At 40.3% G+C, this 16698-nt stretch overlaps 2 protein-coding genes across 3 annotated transcripts in view; one reads left to right on the top strand and one right to left on the bottom strand.

The window, feature by feature from the left end:
• PRKN (parkin RBR E3 ubiquitin protein ligase) overlaps nt 1-10027 on the bottom strand; it is a 1330206-nt gene extending 1320179 nt beyond the window's left edge. For both annotated transcript variants that reach the window (XM_015083244.3, XM_053223338.1), the window contains exon 1: nt 9869-10027. In XM_015083244.3, the coding sequence (XP_014938730.3) occupies nt 9869-9875 (7 nt within the window). In that variant the 5' untranslated portion in view covers nt 9876-10027. The remainder of the gene's footprint in view (nt 1-9868) is intronic.
• The window catches only part of PACRG (parkin coregulated), a 504113-nt gene continuing 497025 nt past the window's right edge, over nt 9611-16698 (top strand). The window contains exon 1 of the mRNA XM_015083259.3: nt 9611-10625. Coding sequence (XP_014938745.1) covers nt 10470-10625 — 156 coding nt within the window. The 5' untranslated portion in view covers nt 9611-10469. The remainder of the gene's footprint in view (nt 10626-16698) is intronic.

The following is a 16698-nucleotide window of genomic DNA, read 5'->3' as shown; positions in this document are numbered from 1 at the left end:
ATTCCCTATAACACGAGGTCCCAATAAATGTTTGTTGAATTTAACGTTTATTTTCTTACTTCCTTTCTTTCCAATCCAAATAAACTTTTTTTCTTACAAATCTATTTCTACATCTATTTTAAAAATGTGTCCCATATTTCCCTTAGAGTTTCTCCTAATGTACAATGTGTAATTGAGTATCTTCCAAATATTTCAGCTAAAACTGCCTCATGAAACCAAATTCTATACTGACATATTGATTAAAAAATGAAGCAAATCAAGCTCCGTAATTTCACTCTTTTTATCCTTCGTAACTTTACTAGAATTTACTTAAACCTTCTAACTGTGCGGGCACCTGGGTGGCTCAGTCAATTAAGCATCTGACTTCAGCGCAGGTCACAGTCTCACAGTTTGTGACTTCGAGCCCCACATCGGGTTCTCTGCTGGTCAGCACAGAGCCCACTTCAGATCCTTTGTCTTTCTCTCTCAAAAAATAACAAGTAGTAAAAATTTTAAAAACTATTTTAAAAAACAAATAAATAAAAATTCTGTGTAATTTTCAACCAAACCAGGTTAGTTATTATTTAGGAAGGGCAGTGCAATGTTCAATCATTGCACAGGAGCATTCGGTGTCTGACATTCATAGTGAAATGGCAAATAAGAAATAAAAATGTACAGTAAATGGTTATTTGCTCCTGCTTTGCCTGATCATGTGTTGTTGTGGGAAGTCATATTTCCTGTCAAAAGCATAACAAAGCTTTCCCTGCTCTACAGGATACAAATGAGCGCCTGGTACAGCAAATAACCCAGCTGTAATTCACTGTTTCAGTCCTGGAGTGTAGCCACATGTTCTTTTGCCACCTGAGAAAACTACCTTGAAAAGTGAGTTATGTCCTTGGCCAGCCTCATCAACTAGTCCACAAAATAAATATTAGATTCCTCACATGTGACACTACTACACTGCCTCTAAATGACCTCAGAAAGGCAAAATCAAGTAGTATCACTGTCAACCCAACGCCCTCTATCTGCTTTCCTTAGTTCATAATAAGACACTTCAAAACCAGCTGTCAAATGGAGAAAGCCTTAATGGTAATGGTGGTAGCTGAAAAGGATCGCCTCAAGACGGCCAAGTCCTAGTCTCCGAAACCCGGGAATGTGACTGTGTGGCCAAATGGACGTTGCAGATGCAATTAAATTACGCATCCTGAGAGTGTAAGGGTCTTGGGAATGTAATCACAGGTGTCCTTATGAGAGGGAGGCAGAGGAGATCTGACCACAGAGAAGGAGACGTGATGTGGCTGCAGAAAGCGAGACTGGAGTGAGGCAGCCAGGAGCCAGGAAGGAGCCTGCAGAAGTCCAAGAGGAATCTTTGCCAGGGCTGTGGGAGGCTGTTCTGCTAACGCCTGACTTCAGCCCCTTGAAACTCAGGTTGGATTTGTGCCCTCCAGAACCGTAAGAGAATAAATCCGTGTTGTTTTAAGCCACCAAACGTGTGATAATTTGCTACAGCAGCAAACAGGAAACTAATACAATGACTGAGTCATGCCTCAAAAGTGTATAAAAAGTAGTGAAATGATGATGCTAATCTCTGTCTTCCAGAAAACACTACTTCTATGATCAGAACATGAGATTACTGAATGCTATGACTAGTGACTTATCTGACATAATTTGTCACAGAAATACAATCAGTTCTACATATATTACAACGGTGATGCATCTGTCTAACCCTTACCACTGTGTTTATAACATTTATTGCATTTCTGTATTTGCAATATATTATAAGCTTAATGTTGACCATCTGAAAAACACAGAAAACTACTATGCAAAAGAGTCCCACAAATCCAAAGATAATAATTTAGGGGGATAATTTCTGAAATTGTTACATATAGAATGCTATCTAGTTTTCAGTTATGGTAACTAAGCTCTTACATTATTTTTTTTAATCTTTCTGAACTATTAAAGAATTCACATATACTCATCAGGCTTAGGTCATAATGTAATATTCTAATCATCATCGTTGTTGCTTGAAGACAAAAAAAAAGTCATATCACCTTCAGAAATCTGACCTCAAATGGCATCACCTATTAATCTCTGAGCAACTTTACCAGCATAACTTGTATTCTGTTGGCCATAAAATGATAAAATCCAGACAGGATTTTTAATCAATTTATACACAAAGAATTGTGACAATAGTGACTGGACCCAACAGAGAAGTTCCTCATATGTTAAGTTCCAAATAAAAATTATTCCATAATTCCCCCCCCCCAAAAAAAAAGTAAAACTATAAAATGTGTGGCAGTGTTGCAGTGTCCAGAAGCAGCCAGGGTATAAAGGCGAGCACATACACCTGGCATGAGATCATCAGACACTGAGAATAAGACTGTTTGGTGAATTCTTTGGAATCAAGCTGATGAAAAAACACCAATACATTTGACAGAAACTCTGCATGTAGTGAGAAAATGCAGGTGCCACACACATACCTAAAAATGGACAGTGAAGAAAAAGAAAGCTCCAGAGAGACCACAGCACAGGAAGAAATCCAAAGGCTGGGCATCTCACCAATTCCTAACTGTAGAGTGGGAAGCAAGTATCAGATCTCCACATATTCCTGTTTGTATCCAATAAGTACGTCTAAATTGCACAGTAAAACATATACAATTCCTATCCAATACTATGATCTCAGGCATCTTCATTGGAAATCATGTTTCCATATTGTCACACATAGTCATGCAGACAGGGAAGGCCTACCTCAGGCAGGCTCCAGGTGTTTGTGGTGGCCAGCTCAGATGAGTAGCAGCTTAGGGAATGCTGCCTCAGTTGTATTTAAATCTGTACCTCTCACCCACCCCCCCCAAGGACACAACACAGAGCTGGGAAGGACTCCGTCTTGAACTCCCGCCAGAGTTCAAGCACAGAAAGAAGCACCTAGAGCATGAAATTTTATTCAGCCTTTATTTCTCAGGCAGTGTGCCGGACCGTTGCCCAATCCTCTAGCCGGCCACAAGTTCTCACTCCCCACAGCTCTGGATCGAGGAATGAAACAGATCCAGGACCCGATTCCTCAGAGAGCAAAATACAGAAACAGGGCCTATTTACTGCAGACAGCGCCCCGCACAGGGCACAGGGAGGGACCCTGGAGGTTCCCAGGCTCATCCTCACTGTGACCCTCAACCAAGTCAAGCCCTGGGGGATCCAGCAGCAAGCAGGGAAAGAGCTCCCCACTTAATTATTCACACGGCAGCTGCTCCTTCAAGCTGAAGAATGAAATGTTACAATTCCAGCTTCTGAGAAACTCAGGGAACATGGAAAGGGAAAACAATAAGACCCAAGGAAGGGGGGGGTGGGGAGTGCAGGGAGCTGCTGGGACACGGCCACCCCCCATCCCCCAGGCAAACTACCTCAGTCCTGTTTATGCCATTCATACAGAACGAGCTTCAGGTGTCTGTCTTATCTCTCCATGTTCTGGGAAATGCATCTACTCTGCACAAGGAGTTTACAAAATCACTACTTAGTTACAAAGTGCTTCATCTAAAGTCACCTGGTTTATGCACTGAAATTCCACAAACGTTTAACAAGAGGAATAACTGGTACATCCATCAATTAGGTAAATAATGCAACTGCCCCAATTGGAACACTGGTATTAGGTCCCTAATCACTATTTTTTTCCCCATTTATTTGATGAGGGTGGGTTGATAGGGGTTTGAGGGACACGTAAGGTTGCTGTATATTGTACATACAGCTTTTTCTCTCTTCCAGTGGTAAGGGCTCTAATGTTAACCTTCATCATGAGGGACCCTGTGCAAGTTTTACAGGAAAAGTAAATTGAAGAAATCATCAGGAACCTCTCAATACTATCAAAAAATACAAACACTGGTCCAAGGATGATGGTCTCCATCCTTGGCCAGGTGTCTAAGTTGTGCAGATACGGAAAAGGAACCAACCCCTCTGTACACTATTCTAGGTCACTCAGGACCTCAGCTTTAGCGACAGTGTTCTCTCCATGTACAGAAGAAACTGTAAGTAGAGACCTAAGCATCATGTACCACACATCAAAGAGGGACACTGAGGGTATTTTTGGAACACACAAAAAATGTTAAGCTTTAGTAACATAAAAAACAAAAACAAAAACAAAAAAACCACCTTCCTGTCAATGAGAGACATTTAATACATTCTAAAAAAATAAGAACAATTTTCAGTGTTAGAAAAAATGGCCTTCTATCGGAGAGGAGTTAACGACATCAAAAATGTCGCCATGCTGGCAAAAGATGTCTCCTCCCCTGCAGCCACCCTGTAGCTCTCTTAGTGGAAGACGGTCTCCTGCTTGGGAGAAAGCAGAAGCCAGTAACGGTTCCCTGGGCTCGCGGGCACTGTACTCCTGCCACAGACGTCTTTCTGAAACGTAATCCGCTCGTAAGGCTCTTCCACGAGCAGTGGCTCACTGACCCCTCTGGGGCACTACAGTTCAGAGCTGGCCTCCGTGACCCCGCTTGCAGACCACGCCCTTCCAGCCTGGTGCAACCTGCTCCCCCGCCCTCCGCCCCACGGCTTGGTCTTCACCCCCTCTTCCCTCTCCCTGCGGGGCCTCCGCTCACGTCTGTCCCTCCATCTAGCACGCTGCCTTGGTCTGATGAACTCCTACTAGTCCTTCAGTGCCTCTGGACACAGCGGATCCACCAGGCTTCCGAGCTGCCCCCTCCAGGGCCTCCCTGGAGAAACCTCGATCACGGCACTTACAAGTGAGGACTGCAAAGCCTTTATCTTCCGGTACACCTTCCACACTAGGAGGTGACCAACAGCAGTTGCTAAAATCTTGGTTGATTCTTCAGGAGGAGCTGATGGCTCCAGACTGACAAGTGTGAGAGTTGACACACAGGCGGGGATCTTAAGGAAAACTTCACACAAAGTTGGTGTCCTGTGAAATGGAACTTGCAGGATGCACAGACGCACTGCAGAGAGGAATAACGTGCAAAGACGAGAGACTAACGATGTGGGCAAAAGAAACGAAAAATTGCGGCGTGCTGCTTCATGTGTGTGCATGTGTGTAGCGTGTCTGCGTTAACATATACACGTATCTTTGTAATTATTCTGATTCTGTTGGGGAGAGGCGGGAATCGGTACCCCAAATGCAGGTCATATCGGTCCAAGCAGACCGCGAACTCGTCGGGGAGAAACGGTCTCCTAGTTCCCTGCGTCCCCTCCCCACAGGTAACATACACACATTTGCCCCGGACCTGGACCTCCCCTGCATACCACCACCTAGTACCATCTAGTTTTAGAAAGAATTGACACAGAAATCGTTATTGTGAGTTGAAATACCTGTTAATCCGTATAGAAGAAAGGTTTCCATTTAGTGAAGGCAGATACTGGAATAAACCTGGTAGAAGGCTCAGGTAATTAGGACATAAGGTGCTGGGGGATATATAATAATATCACCGCAATTCTTTTTAACCAAGCCTCTCCTCTATAGGGGGAAGTAAATAATCCAGGAAGGTGAACTGTAACACAAATCAGCCAACTGTCACATAAATCTCCTTCTTTAATTTTACAAAACTTAAGAGAGAAACCATTCAGGTTACTACAAAGAAATCTTTAAAATGAGCTCATTAAATGCAAATTAAAACAGAAACACTGAATAAGCGCTGGGCCACAATTAAAGGCTGAAGAAACAGCAGGTAAGAAACAATTCTCATTGATCAAAGAACTAAAAGCTAACAGAACAGAGTATTCTGCATTGAAACTGCTTTCATGAATATGAAGCATTTCGAAGTAAGGAGTTTTTTTTTTTTTTCTCTCATTTTTCAAAGAAGCTTTGGAGGTAGAAATGGATCTGCATATCTTAACACAAAGTACTTCCATTGTATCATTTTCAAGCAATGAAGCTATGAGGTTTCAAAAAAATGTGGACTTCAAAAAAATCCTTAGAAATCGCTCCAAAATTGAAAGGGGCAGAAGGTCATCATTTTAGAGCCTTTGGACCCAAAGAAAAACTGTACATAATTACACAAAATCGTCTATGCAAAGATTCAGTAGAATTTCTTTTATGACACAATTGTACCTCATGGTAAATAGCTTTCAGAGCCTGTCTTGAGTACTTCAACGTAGGGTCACTTTTTGTCTAAAAGTATTGAAAAGGCAAAGCAAGTACCAGCACACAGTACCTTCAACTAGAAATATAAACTCTGAGACTTTAAAATTCATCACATGTAAGTTTTAAAACAAATATATAGATTTATAGGAAAATAGTAAAGTGAGAGTGTACACTCAAGATAGAAAGAGCATTGTTTTGGGTTTTTGTATTTTTTTTCTATTTTATTCACTTGTGTATCCCTGGCACCTGGAGTGGCACTGGGCACACAGCAGGTGCTCAATTATTGGATCTGCTTTCATGAAAATAAAACAATATAAAATGAGAAGTGAGGGGAGGGGTTCCTTATAAATTCATTTTAAAAATTAAAATATACTGGTTTTCATTTATCATGAAGGCAAAACTTGAAATTTTTTATGGGACACAAGGGAGAAATGGGAATTCTTATAAACACTGCCAGCAACGGCAGAGGCATCAAGAACAGTTGTGCAGTTGTGCACCGTTCAAAAGAACTAAACCTGAGCAGGGATGGAAAAAGGGAGGGAGAGAGTAAAAACCCAGTAGGTGTTCTTCTGAGAAGGTCAGTCTTGGGGAAGATGTCTTTTTGAAATTCTTCAATCCTGAGGAGCAAGGCAACATTTGCTACCTTGTTGTATTGGATAGAAATGTAAAATAGGGTGACTTATTTTAGAAAAATTTAGAAATACCTACAAAAATTCGAAATCTACTAATCCTTTGACTAGAAAATCCACCCGGAAATTGTAATAAGATTTTTACTTTACATATTTGCTTACATATGCAAATAAAAAGATATGAACACAAACATTTCTGATGATAGCAATCTGTAAACCTAATGAATGCTCATTTATTGAAGAGTATTTGCATAATTCGTGTACATCCACAAAATAAAAGAGTAACAGGAATTACTGTGGGGTGGAGTTGTACAGGCAGACATGTATGTTTTCTAAGAGATATTAAGTTAAACAATGTACAGATGTGACTATGTTCTAATTATTATTTTTTTTAAATCAAAAATCTCTTTAAAGAGTAAGACACTGAATTTGAATTTCAATACTGGCAACATTATTGTATACATATGCGTTCATTTTAATATCTGATACTACTGAAATACCTAAATCCAGTTCCACAGGAGTTAGAATATACCGCAAATATCACTACTAAATTTCAATTTTAAACAAAAGGAATTGCTAATTTTTAAAAGGGTGAAATATATTTTTAATCGTGATGCCAAAAATTACATTTTTCTAAGTAGAATTTTCTTAGGCCTTTCAATTCCGTTTTACATTATCTTGATGTCATTCTCCAAACTTCTCAAAGTCATCAACGCCAACTTCAACTAAACTATGTTTCTATGGCTGTCTGGGTCAGGGCATTTAACCTATCAGTCATAATCCAAGTGAGAAATAGGAGTACTTTTGAGACAGTCTCTGTGTCAAGAAGGAATCCTAGGTTTTAAGAATGTAAAAGAAAGTTTAATTCTACTGGCAGTAAGGTAACAGTCAATCTCCTTTATTCCTATTTTACCAAATTACCTCTTTTTGTTTTTCTTCAAAGTAAGCCAAGATTTAAATAAAGTGGAAAAGTACAATTTGTAGTAAAGAAGGTGTAGCAATTAAAGAGAGCATAGGAACGAAAGGGGCAAGTTGTGAGTACCACAATGTCTTTAACAGAAAAAAACAATCCCAGAAATATATTGACGTATATTTTGATCTCCAGCTTATCACTGGGTATAAAAGGCTCTAATACATTTCCTGGTTCCAAAGTTTGGTCACAGAAACAGGAAACCCATTACTCCATGATATATTTTCAATTGCCTCCACTTTCACTTACCTTCGATACTCCAACACAACCAAATCCAAAATTGGCAATTAAGATTTTTATTAAAATGTGCCCACTGACTGAATTAGGCAATGCAACTAATTGTATAAAATAATTTACTGCATATTGTCCACATGGTTTTTACATGTGAGGGACTTTTCTTGGGAGGGGGCAGGGATTTCACTATGTTGTGATACATATTTGTTTGCACTATGAAAAACTGTATCTGGAGTATGAGAAAAGCATCTTCTAAAATCCACTTTATATTCTCCATGTAATTACAAGTTACTAATAACTGTCTAATCTAATCATCAAATACAAAGATCATACTCTTTCCTTCTGTGTCCCTGGATCCCAAATAAACTAAACCGCCTAAACATAGCTCATCCTAACAAGGTTTTTATATAGTCATTTATTAGATAATAATTTGGATTTAAGTAATGATTTTTAGATCTTAAGTTCTTGTCTTTATATTGCTTTACTATAAATTTGTTTCTTTTAAAAGTATCCATGCACTAGATTAAATTGAATTAAAATAAGATTTGCACAATTGTCTTCAAAATGTAGACTTTTCCCCCTGTAAAATGCTGACATGATGGATTTTGAAAATTTTCTTCTACTTGGTTTTCTGAATCAGTTCAGAGTTGTGTTTACAAGTAGATTTTATGTAGCAGTCACCTAAAAAGGCTCAAAAAAGGTTCATAAAATTTTATATGAAAAATTTCTAAGAAAAATGTCTTAATTGGATGACTTTCAAAAGTCATTCATCAGAAGTCATACGTGCTCGAAAAGTAAGAAAAATTGGACAGCATCCTTAGGCTTTATCATTGCAGCAAAGACAGTGTCAGTTAACTGGCATGATTCTCCCAGCAAGTAGAATGTTTTACATTTTAACATTAATTTCCTAAATAAAAGACTTCAGACGAGCTTATCAGTGCATACAAACTTACATATTTTAAAAATCCACTTCTCATCTTTCTCGACAGACCACTTTTGACTTCAGATGTACTCGTCGTACTCAAAAGTATTTTGTTAGTGGCGCCCATCAAAAATAATCCCCAAAGAGGCTCACCAAATCTTCCATACACAATCTAGAGCAATCTCTGTCATAACAAATGCCCAAATAACAACGGTATCTAATCATACTGTGCATTAACTCTAATTTCAGAGATTACCGCTAAAAAAAAACCAAAAACAAAACCCCCAAACCCAAAACCCACAACTTTGGCTTAACAACCCTGAAAGGGAGAAACTTTGCTAACCTTATACATCACAGTGTTTAAAAACAGAAGAACCATTTCCAAAGCTTTAATCACCGAAATGCACCTAGGTCATTTTGTGTTGAGTAATAAGAATTCATTCTGAGAAGAATTAATCCTTGTTATTGTTTCCTCTTAATTCTTTCATCTCAGACCTACAATGAGAGATTTAAAAGGAAAGACCGGAGGGAGCAAGACGTTTAAATCCATCCGCAGGGATTTCTTTTGAGCCTAGAGTTTAATGTTTCGCTAGGGTTTCCCCATAGAGAGTCCTACAGACGGTGGGTCCCAATCTGTTCCTAACTGGAAGACAGCTACCAAGGCGCCAGGAGGGACGGATACGCCGGGCGCACGAGAGGGGCCCGCACACCGACCCCCACAGGTCTGGCAGGGCAGTGCGCTCGCTGTGGGAACGCGCGACCCAGCCTTCACCTTGGGAGGTGCAGAGGCGCACACCAGGGTCCCCGGAGAAGTTGTCTCCAGCGGGAAGCCTGTCAAACCACGGGCGGGGTGGGGGCTTAGAACACACACACTTATTCTCCTGGTCCTCGGCTGGCACCGGGCAGCCCGCCGCGCGGGCTGAGCAGGGGCGGACACTGCCGCCCTGCCACTGACAGTTGACACCGGAGGACACCCTGGAGGTCCCCGTCCGCCGAGGCCCGGCGGGGCGGCGCAGAGAGGCTGTACCTGGCAGGCACCCACGTACCTATCATGGTCACTGGGCAGGTGGAGACTGCTAGGCACGCAGGAGCCTCCGCGCACACCGGCACCCGCCTGTGCCTCCCACCAGTGTGGCTCCGGGGGTAAGTCTTCCGGCACTTGCCTCCCCTGTGCCCGGCCTTCGGAATGCGCACGCGCCGACGGCGCGCACCAGGGGCCTTCTGGGAGTCGTAGTTTTACCGCGTAGTTTCTCCTCACCCCGCCCCTCTCCCTCCGGCCGCCGGCCGCAGTCCGCCGCCGGCCTTCCGCCGCCATTCGGGATTCAGGCCCAGGAAACGTACGTCACGGGGGAACTGGGCCATTCGGACTTAGTGTTGACGCGTCGCTTAGCAACCGGGAGGCTTACCTTTGGAAGCTTGTTGCAGCTTTTGCCGCCGTCCTTCGCTCTTCCCGCCCCTCCCCTCCCCTCAACTCCCTTCACCTAGGAGCTGCCAAACATCTGGATCAACCTGGGCGCTACGAGGGGTTGAATTTCTACCAGTATCGCGCCTTTTTACATTTTTTTTCCCCGAACTCCTTCTCACATCCGTAAAACCCACTGCTTCTTTTACTACACGTTTTATGAGAACAAGACATTTTCTAGGAAGATGGTGGCAGAAAAAGAGACCCTGAGCTTAAACAAATGCCCAGACAAGATGCCGAAGAGGACCAAGCTGCTGGCACAACAGCCGCTCCCGGTGCACCAGCCTCACTCCCTGGTTTCTGAGGGCTTCACAGTCAAAGCCATGATGAAAAACTCAGTCGTAAGTGATCTTCTTGCATTGAATGCACTCGCTCCGAATCAGGGGACACCAGATTATAGATGCTGGCCGGCCCTGTGATGGATTCTGAATCTCTGTCCTGGGTGGTCTTTGGCAAAACTGGCAATTACTCTGCAGATGGTGCCCACCAGACTGTGCAGGTCCAGGCTAGGTCGTCAGAAAGGATCTCGGGCAAGTGAGGTACTATACCCATTGATAAGCACCTGCCTAATAACTCATGGTTTCTAGACCATCCAAAATTACTCTTGAACTATTTACACGGAAAAAAAAAAAAAGATCCTCTTTCCCTCTTTGATTCCTAATCTAGCCCCACTCCTCAGCAAAGGACCTTATAGAAGGCGAGTTCTTAGAAATCATAAAGTCTTGCAAAATGTGACATGTGCTGACGTGCACCCAGAAACATAAACTCATTAAATCATCTACAATAAGAAATCTCATCAATTAAACCTAAGAAGTTTTAGCATATCCATACATTTACTTTAACAACCCTCTTTCTTACAAAATAATTTCAGCCTGTAAGAGCACTGATAGGCAATTTAATATGAAGTCTATTTCCAGATAGACCTTTTAAATGATAAATTTAAACAATCCAAGCTTCAGTTCAAGTATTTCTATTACTACAATTCATATTTAATTTCTATAATTGCTATAGTAAAAATATTCTCAATACTATTAGGGGAAAGAAAGGGTTTAAAATGCACACAAGTGAATTAGCTACATGCATGAAAGGTTTTAAAAAAACTTTCATACTTGTTAAGCAGCTTTAGATTTGGTATGCTAAGCCAGGTTTTACTACTGACAGACTAAGCAAGCCCCTGTCTAGGAATGAGATATTAATAATAAATGCAGCTTTCAAATTTGTATAATTTACACTCTGGGAGCATCTGACTTATTGTATAGCAGCTCACTATGTTAAATGAATAGTGTTGTTTTCCAGTATCACATTATCTCTTTTATACAAATGTTGGAAACCTAATACCTTATTCCTAAACTGCATCCTTAAAATGCATGAACGAAACAGATTACCTCTAGATCCCTAGGTCAGATTGCCATGTTAGTACACAAAATGATATTTAGCTTATTGGAATGTGTGTCACTTGATTTACAACAGGTAAAATTCATGAAAGTAGATTAAATAACCTGCCATCTTTTTTACATGTTTTTCCCATGAATAGGTGGTCATGGGAGTCCAGATGATTCATTTATCAGCAATATAGAATACGATCACCATTCAAGCTAATTAATTGTTTTTTCTTCTACACAGTACTTGTAATTATAATCTTGGTCGTTTTTTCTTTTTGATTTTTTTTTTACATTTTTAAAAAAAATATATTTTTGAGAGACAGAGAGAGACAGAGCATGAGCAAGGGAGGGTCAGAGAGAGAGAGAGAGAGAGACAGAATCCGAAGCAGGCTCCAGGCTCTGAGCTGTCAGCACAGAGCCCGATGTGGGGCTCAAACCCAAGAACCATGAGATCATGACCTAAGCCAAAGTCTGATGCTCAACCGACTGAACCACCCAGGCGCCTCGGTCATTTTTTTCAATGTTATATTTTTTCACAGACACATAAAAAATCGGTCATTTTCTCTTTTTTTTCTAAATTTTTATTTATAATCATGTTTATTTTTTAACATAGCCTTATACCTAAAGTCATAGTTCCTGGAAAATTAAGTATTTCAGTATTGCCCAATATAGTAAATATGCTTATAAAACTAAAATAGCAAAAAAAAAATTGATTATGAAGAAGCCTTCTTTATAAACAACCTACATGAGTTAAATATCCTCTTATTTTGCATTTTTAGAGAAAATCTCTTAGTGTTATATCTGTATTTCCATTAAGAGCCTCAGAACAGGATGTGTCATTCTTTCTTTCACTTTATTTAGTGAGAAATTACAATTCATAAATGCAGATATTATCCACATATTCATGCATTCAACCAAAAACTCCATCTCTTTTCCTTTTTTTTTTTTTTTTGCTAAGCTAGGAACATTTGGGATCAGCAAAACAAAGTCCCTGTCCTTCGTCCTCTGAAGAAAACTACCACACAATAATAAAGGCTTGATAAAAGAAAGATACCGTTTATACAAAATAACTTCAGGGGTATAGGAAGTGAAACTTTTCATTTTTATCTCCAGTATTTACCTTTCACCGTTTCTGTCTTCAGCAATGTGAACCTTTTGGCATTAAAAAGTCAGAACACCCCTCTCTCTTTCTTAAGGTTTATTTCTATTCAGAAAATAACATGCCAGTCTCCAGCTTCTCTGGATTACAACTGCTGTCCAAGTGTGGACACCTATATTGTTTTCCTGGCATTGAGACTTCCCTTCAATTGCCTCTTTCAGAAACTTCCTAATTAAATGAGTCACCATTCCAGTGCTCCTCCACAAAAGATGTATGCAACTGCGCCCCAAAGAGGTCTATGGAGATTCCCAGTGTTTCTTTGAGAATGTTCTAGTAACATAAATATATACACTTGATCATAAACTGATTTGTTCAGATGGGCTGTGCAAACAGAAATCCCTATCTGAACAGTCATATTCCCTCCCTCTCTCTCTCTCTCTCTATATATATATATATATGAATAAAAAAATTTATAAAGTAATAATAGGCGTAAATGGCTAGGTTTTTAAGACCCAATGTCAAATAAGCTTCTTCCTTTACTTCCCTGAAATTATTATTGCATTCTGTTTGAAAACAAGCAATGACAAAATTCCTGAAGTCAGAGACTAATATCAAATTCATCTTGTTATGTGTGCCTAAAAAGAGTGACAGGAGATACAAATTTGAAGATTTCATGTTCCATTTTCCCTGTAAAGGCCTTGTTTCATGGTATGTTGGAATCTATAGCCAGAAACCAGTAGCTCAGTGTTGTATTGGTTTAATCTCAAATGACAATAGATGCCTTCCGTGCTAATACACTTTATCATAAATCACGTTAGGCTATAGGCCCCAGTTATGATGATACAGATTGACTTCAGCTTAAGCTTTATACTGTAGCTTTCCTTTTCAACGGGCATATGTTTTATGTTCAAAGCTTAGGGGAATGGGAGAAATAATTCTTTAATGTTACATATGTAGAGACTTTTATACTTACCAATCATATATTCATTCAACACATAGTGGTAATGGTCAACATTTATACATTATATATTAAGGTATTGACTTGGCTGCTTTAACAGAGACCCAATAACAATAGTTTAACTAAAATGGACGTTGTTTCTATTGCATAGAAAGGTCCAAGTTTGTTGGGCACTGCTTGTGTATTGCTTTGTATCCTGTCAGTTGATGTCCTCGGTCAAGGTGGGGTCACCACCATCAGGGTCAAATCCCTACCCTCAAAAAGAAAGAAAGAAGCAGCAGCAGCAAGCTCCCTTTTGGAGGCCTGGCCCAGGCACCACACCACACTTTCATTCACATCCCACTGGCCAGAATTTGGTCATAGGCCTATACTTTCCCTTTCTACAAAAACCTATGAAAAACAGACCCTTGCAGGAACTCCCAGGCCCCCACACGTTCCATCGGGGAAAGGGCTAAGAAAGCTATATACCTACAAAAGGGCATAATGTCCGGCACCTACCTCAGGCATGGTGAGGGGGGTGGGGGAGCACCTGTAAGAAGAGGCAGGAAGAAATGGAGAGCAAGCAGCTTCATCAGAAATGTGTGTCCCAGAAGTTACACTTGTCACTTCTGCTCAAATCGGTTGCGAAAACTTACTTTTATGACTATATCCAGTTGTAAGAGAGGCTGGGAACTGTAGTCTCTGACTGGTAGCTCTATGTCTAGCTGAAACTTGAGGCATTTTATTACTGTAATAAGGGGAAAAAGGAATAGTAGCAGTGAGCATGGTAATTAGAAGTGTCCACCGCCTTAGTTTGCCTGGGTGGCTCAGTCAGTTCAGCGTCTGCCTCTTGATCTTGGCTCAGGTCATGATCTCACGGTTCGTGGGTTCGAGTCCTGTGTCAGTCTCTCTCTCCCTCTCTTGGGATTCTCGCTCTCCCTCTCTCTGTCCCCCTCCCTCACCCGCTCTCTCTCTCTCTCTCTCTCTGTCTCTCAAAATAAATAAACTTAAAAAAAAATGTACACCAGCAGTGGTAAATATGTTCTATTGCTAGTGAAGAAAAGGAAATAAACAAGCAAAGTAATTGCAGGACATGTAAATACATGTCCATCCGTGGTAAGGCTTAGAAATATTTGCTCAGCACGGTGGAAGTACTAACGATGAGGGGACCTCATCACCTTTTGTCTGGGCTTTTACAATATTCATCCAAACTGGTCTCTAGATTCCATCCACCATTTGGTTGTTTGCCTCAAGCGTCCATCAGTATTACGACATTCATCTTCCCAGTAAAGTTCCCCTCTTATCGCTGCTCAGAGAAAACCATGGCACCTCCACCAGACCAGCAAGGTCTTCTGTGATGTAACCTATTCTAAGGTTTACTTTCATCTCCCTCTATTCTCATTTCCTTTCATTGTTGTGATTTCACTTATCGTGTACCCTCTGCTCAAATGCCCTCCTTCCTACATATCTGCACACACACACACACACACACACACACACACACGTTCCTTCACACATTATGTAACGAATATCTATTGATCACTGTGCCAAATGCTGTTTAGGTGCTGGCAGTTGAGCAGTCTAGAAAAGGCAGAACCCATGCTGTCAAGGAACTTTTATTTTTGTGGCCAGCTAAAATGCCAACTGCTTCAAGAAGACTTCCTAATTTTCCCTCTTTGTCAACCAAGATGGAAAATTATCCTTTGCTCATTGTTTTCTACTGTGTATGATGGTTATTTTTGGCTCATGTTTTGTCTTCTGTAAATTTCCTTTGAGGGCAGAACCCATGGCTAACTAATTTTTTTCATCCTAACCAGTACCTAATAGTGTACTCACTAAGTATCTGATGAATGAAGGTAAGCAAGTCTACCCTTCTTGTCTCATCTTCTGCCTCTTTCTTATTGCCCTAATTATTATATGTCTTTTTCTTTTTAACCACCCTCCCCTGATTTAGGAACTCAGACGATCTCTTTAAAATTCAGCCAGATCATGGCATTTCTTATCTCAAACACTTCAACATCTCCTCATTCCTAGTGAAAGTTGAAGTTCTTCCCCTTTTGTAAGATCCTAAGTAATCTGGCACTGTTACGCTTTTTAAAAATTCTTTTAATGTTTATTCATTTTTGAGACACACACACATATATGTATATATGTATATGTGTATGTATACATATACACATACACATATACATATATATATTTGGGGAGCCTGGGTGGCTCAGTCGATCTGACCTTAGCTCAGGTTATGATCTTGCAGTTTGTGGGTTTGAGTTCTGTGTCATGCTCTGTTCTGAGAGCTCAGAGCTCTGTCAATGGACACAAATTGTGTCCATATTTTGGCTATTGTAAATAATGCTGCAATGAACATATGGGTATCTATACCTCTTCAAATTATTTTTTTAAATTTTCTTTGGATAAATACCTAGAAATGGAATTGCTGGATCATATGGTAGTTCTAATTTCAATTTTTTGAGAAATCTTCATATTGTTTTCCATAGTGGCTCCACCAACTTACATTCCTAGCAACACTTACAAGGGTTTCCTTTTCTCCAAATCTTCCCTACACTTCTTATATTTTGTCTTTTCAATAAGAGCTGATCTCACAGGTGTTATGAAGTGATATCTCATTCTGGTTTCGACTTGCATTACCCTGATGATTACATATTGAGCATAGAACATTGAACAGCTTTTAGTGCTCCTGCTGGCCATCTATATGTCTTCTTTGGAAATATGTCCATTCAAGTCCTCTGCCCATTTTCTAGTTGGGTTTTCTAATTGTTTTTGATATGAAGTTGCTCAAGTTCTTTATATATTTTGACTATTAGCCCTCCTTATTTCATATATTGTTTGCAGATATCTTCTCCTATTCATAGGTTGCCTTTTCATTTTATTGATGGTTTCCTTTGCTGTCCAAACGCTCCTTGGTTTAATGCAATTCCATTTGTTTATTTTAGCATTTGTTGCCTATACCTAAGAAGACTGGTCCAACAAATATA

This window comes from Acinonyx jubatus, chromosome B2, assembly GCF_027475565.1.
Source record: "Acinonyx jubatus isolate Ajub_Pintada_27869175 chromosome B2, VMU_Ajub_asm_v1.0, whole genome shotgun sequence".
Lineage (NCBI taxonomy): Eukaryota > Metazoa > Chordata > Mammalia > Carnivora > Felidae > Acinonyx > Acinonyx jubatus.
This window is presented reverse-complemented; position numbering and strand designations above follow the sequence as displayed.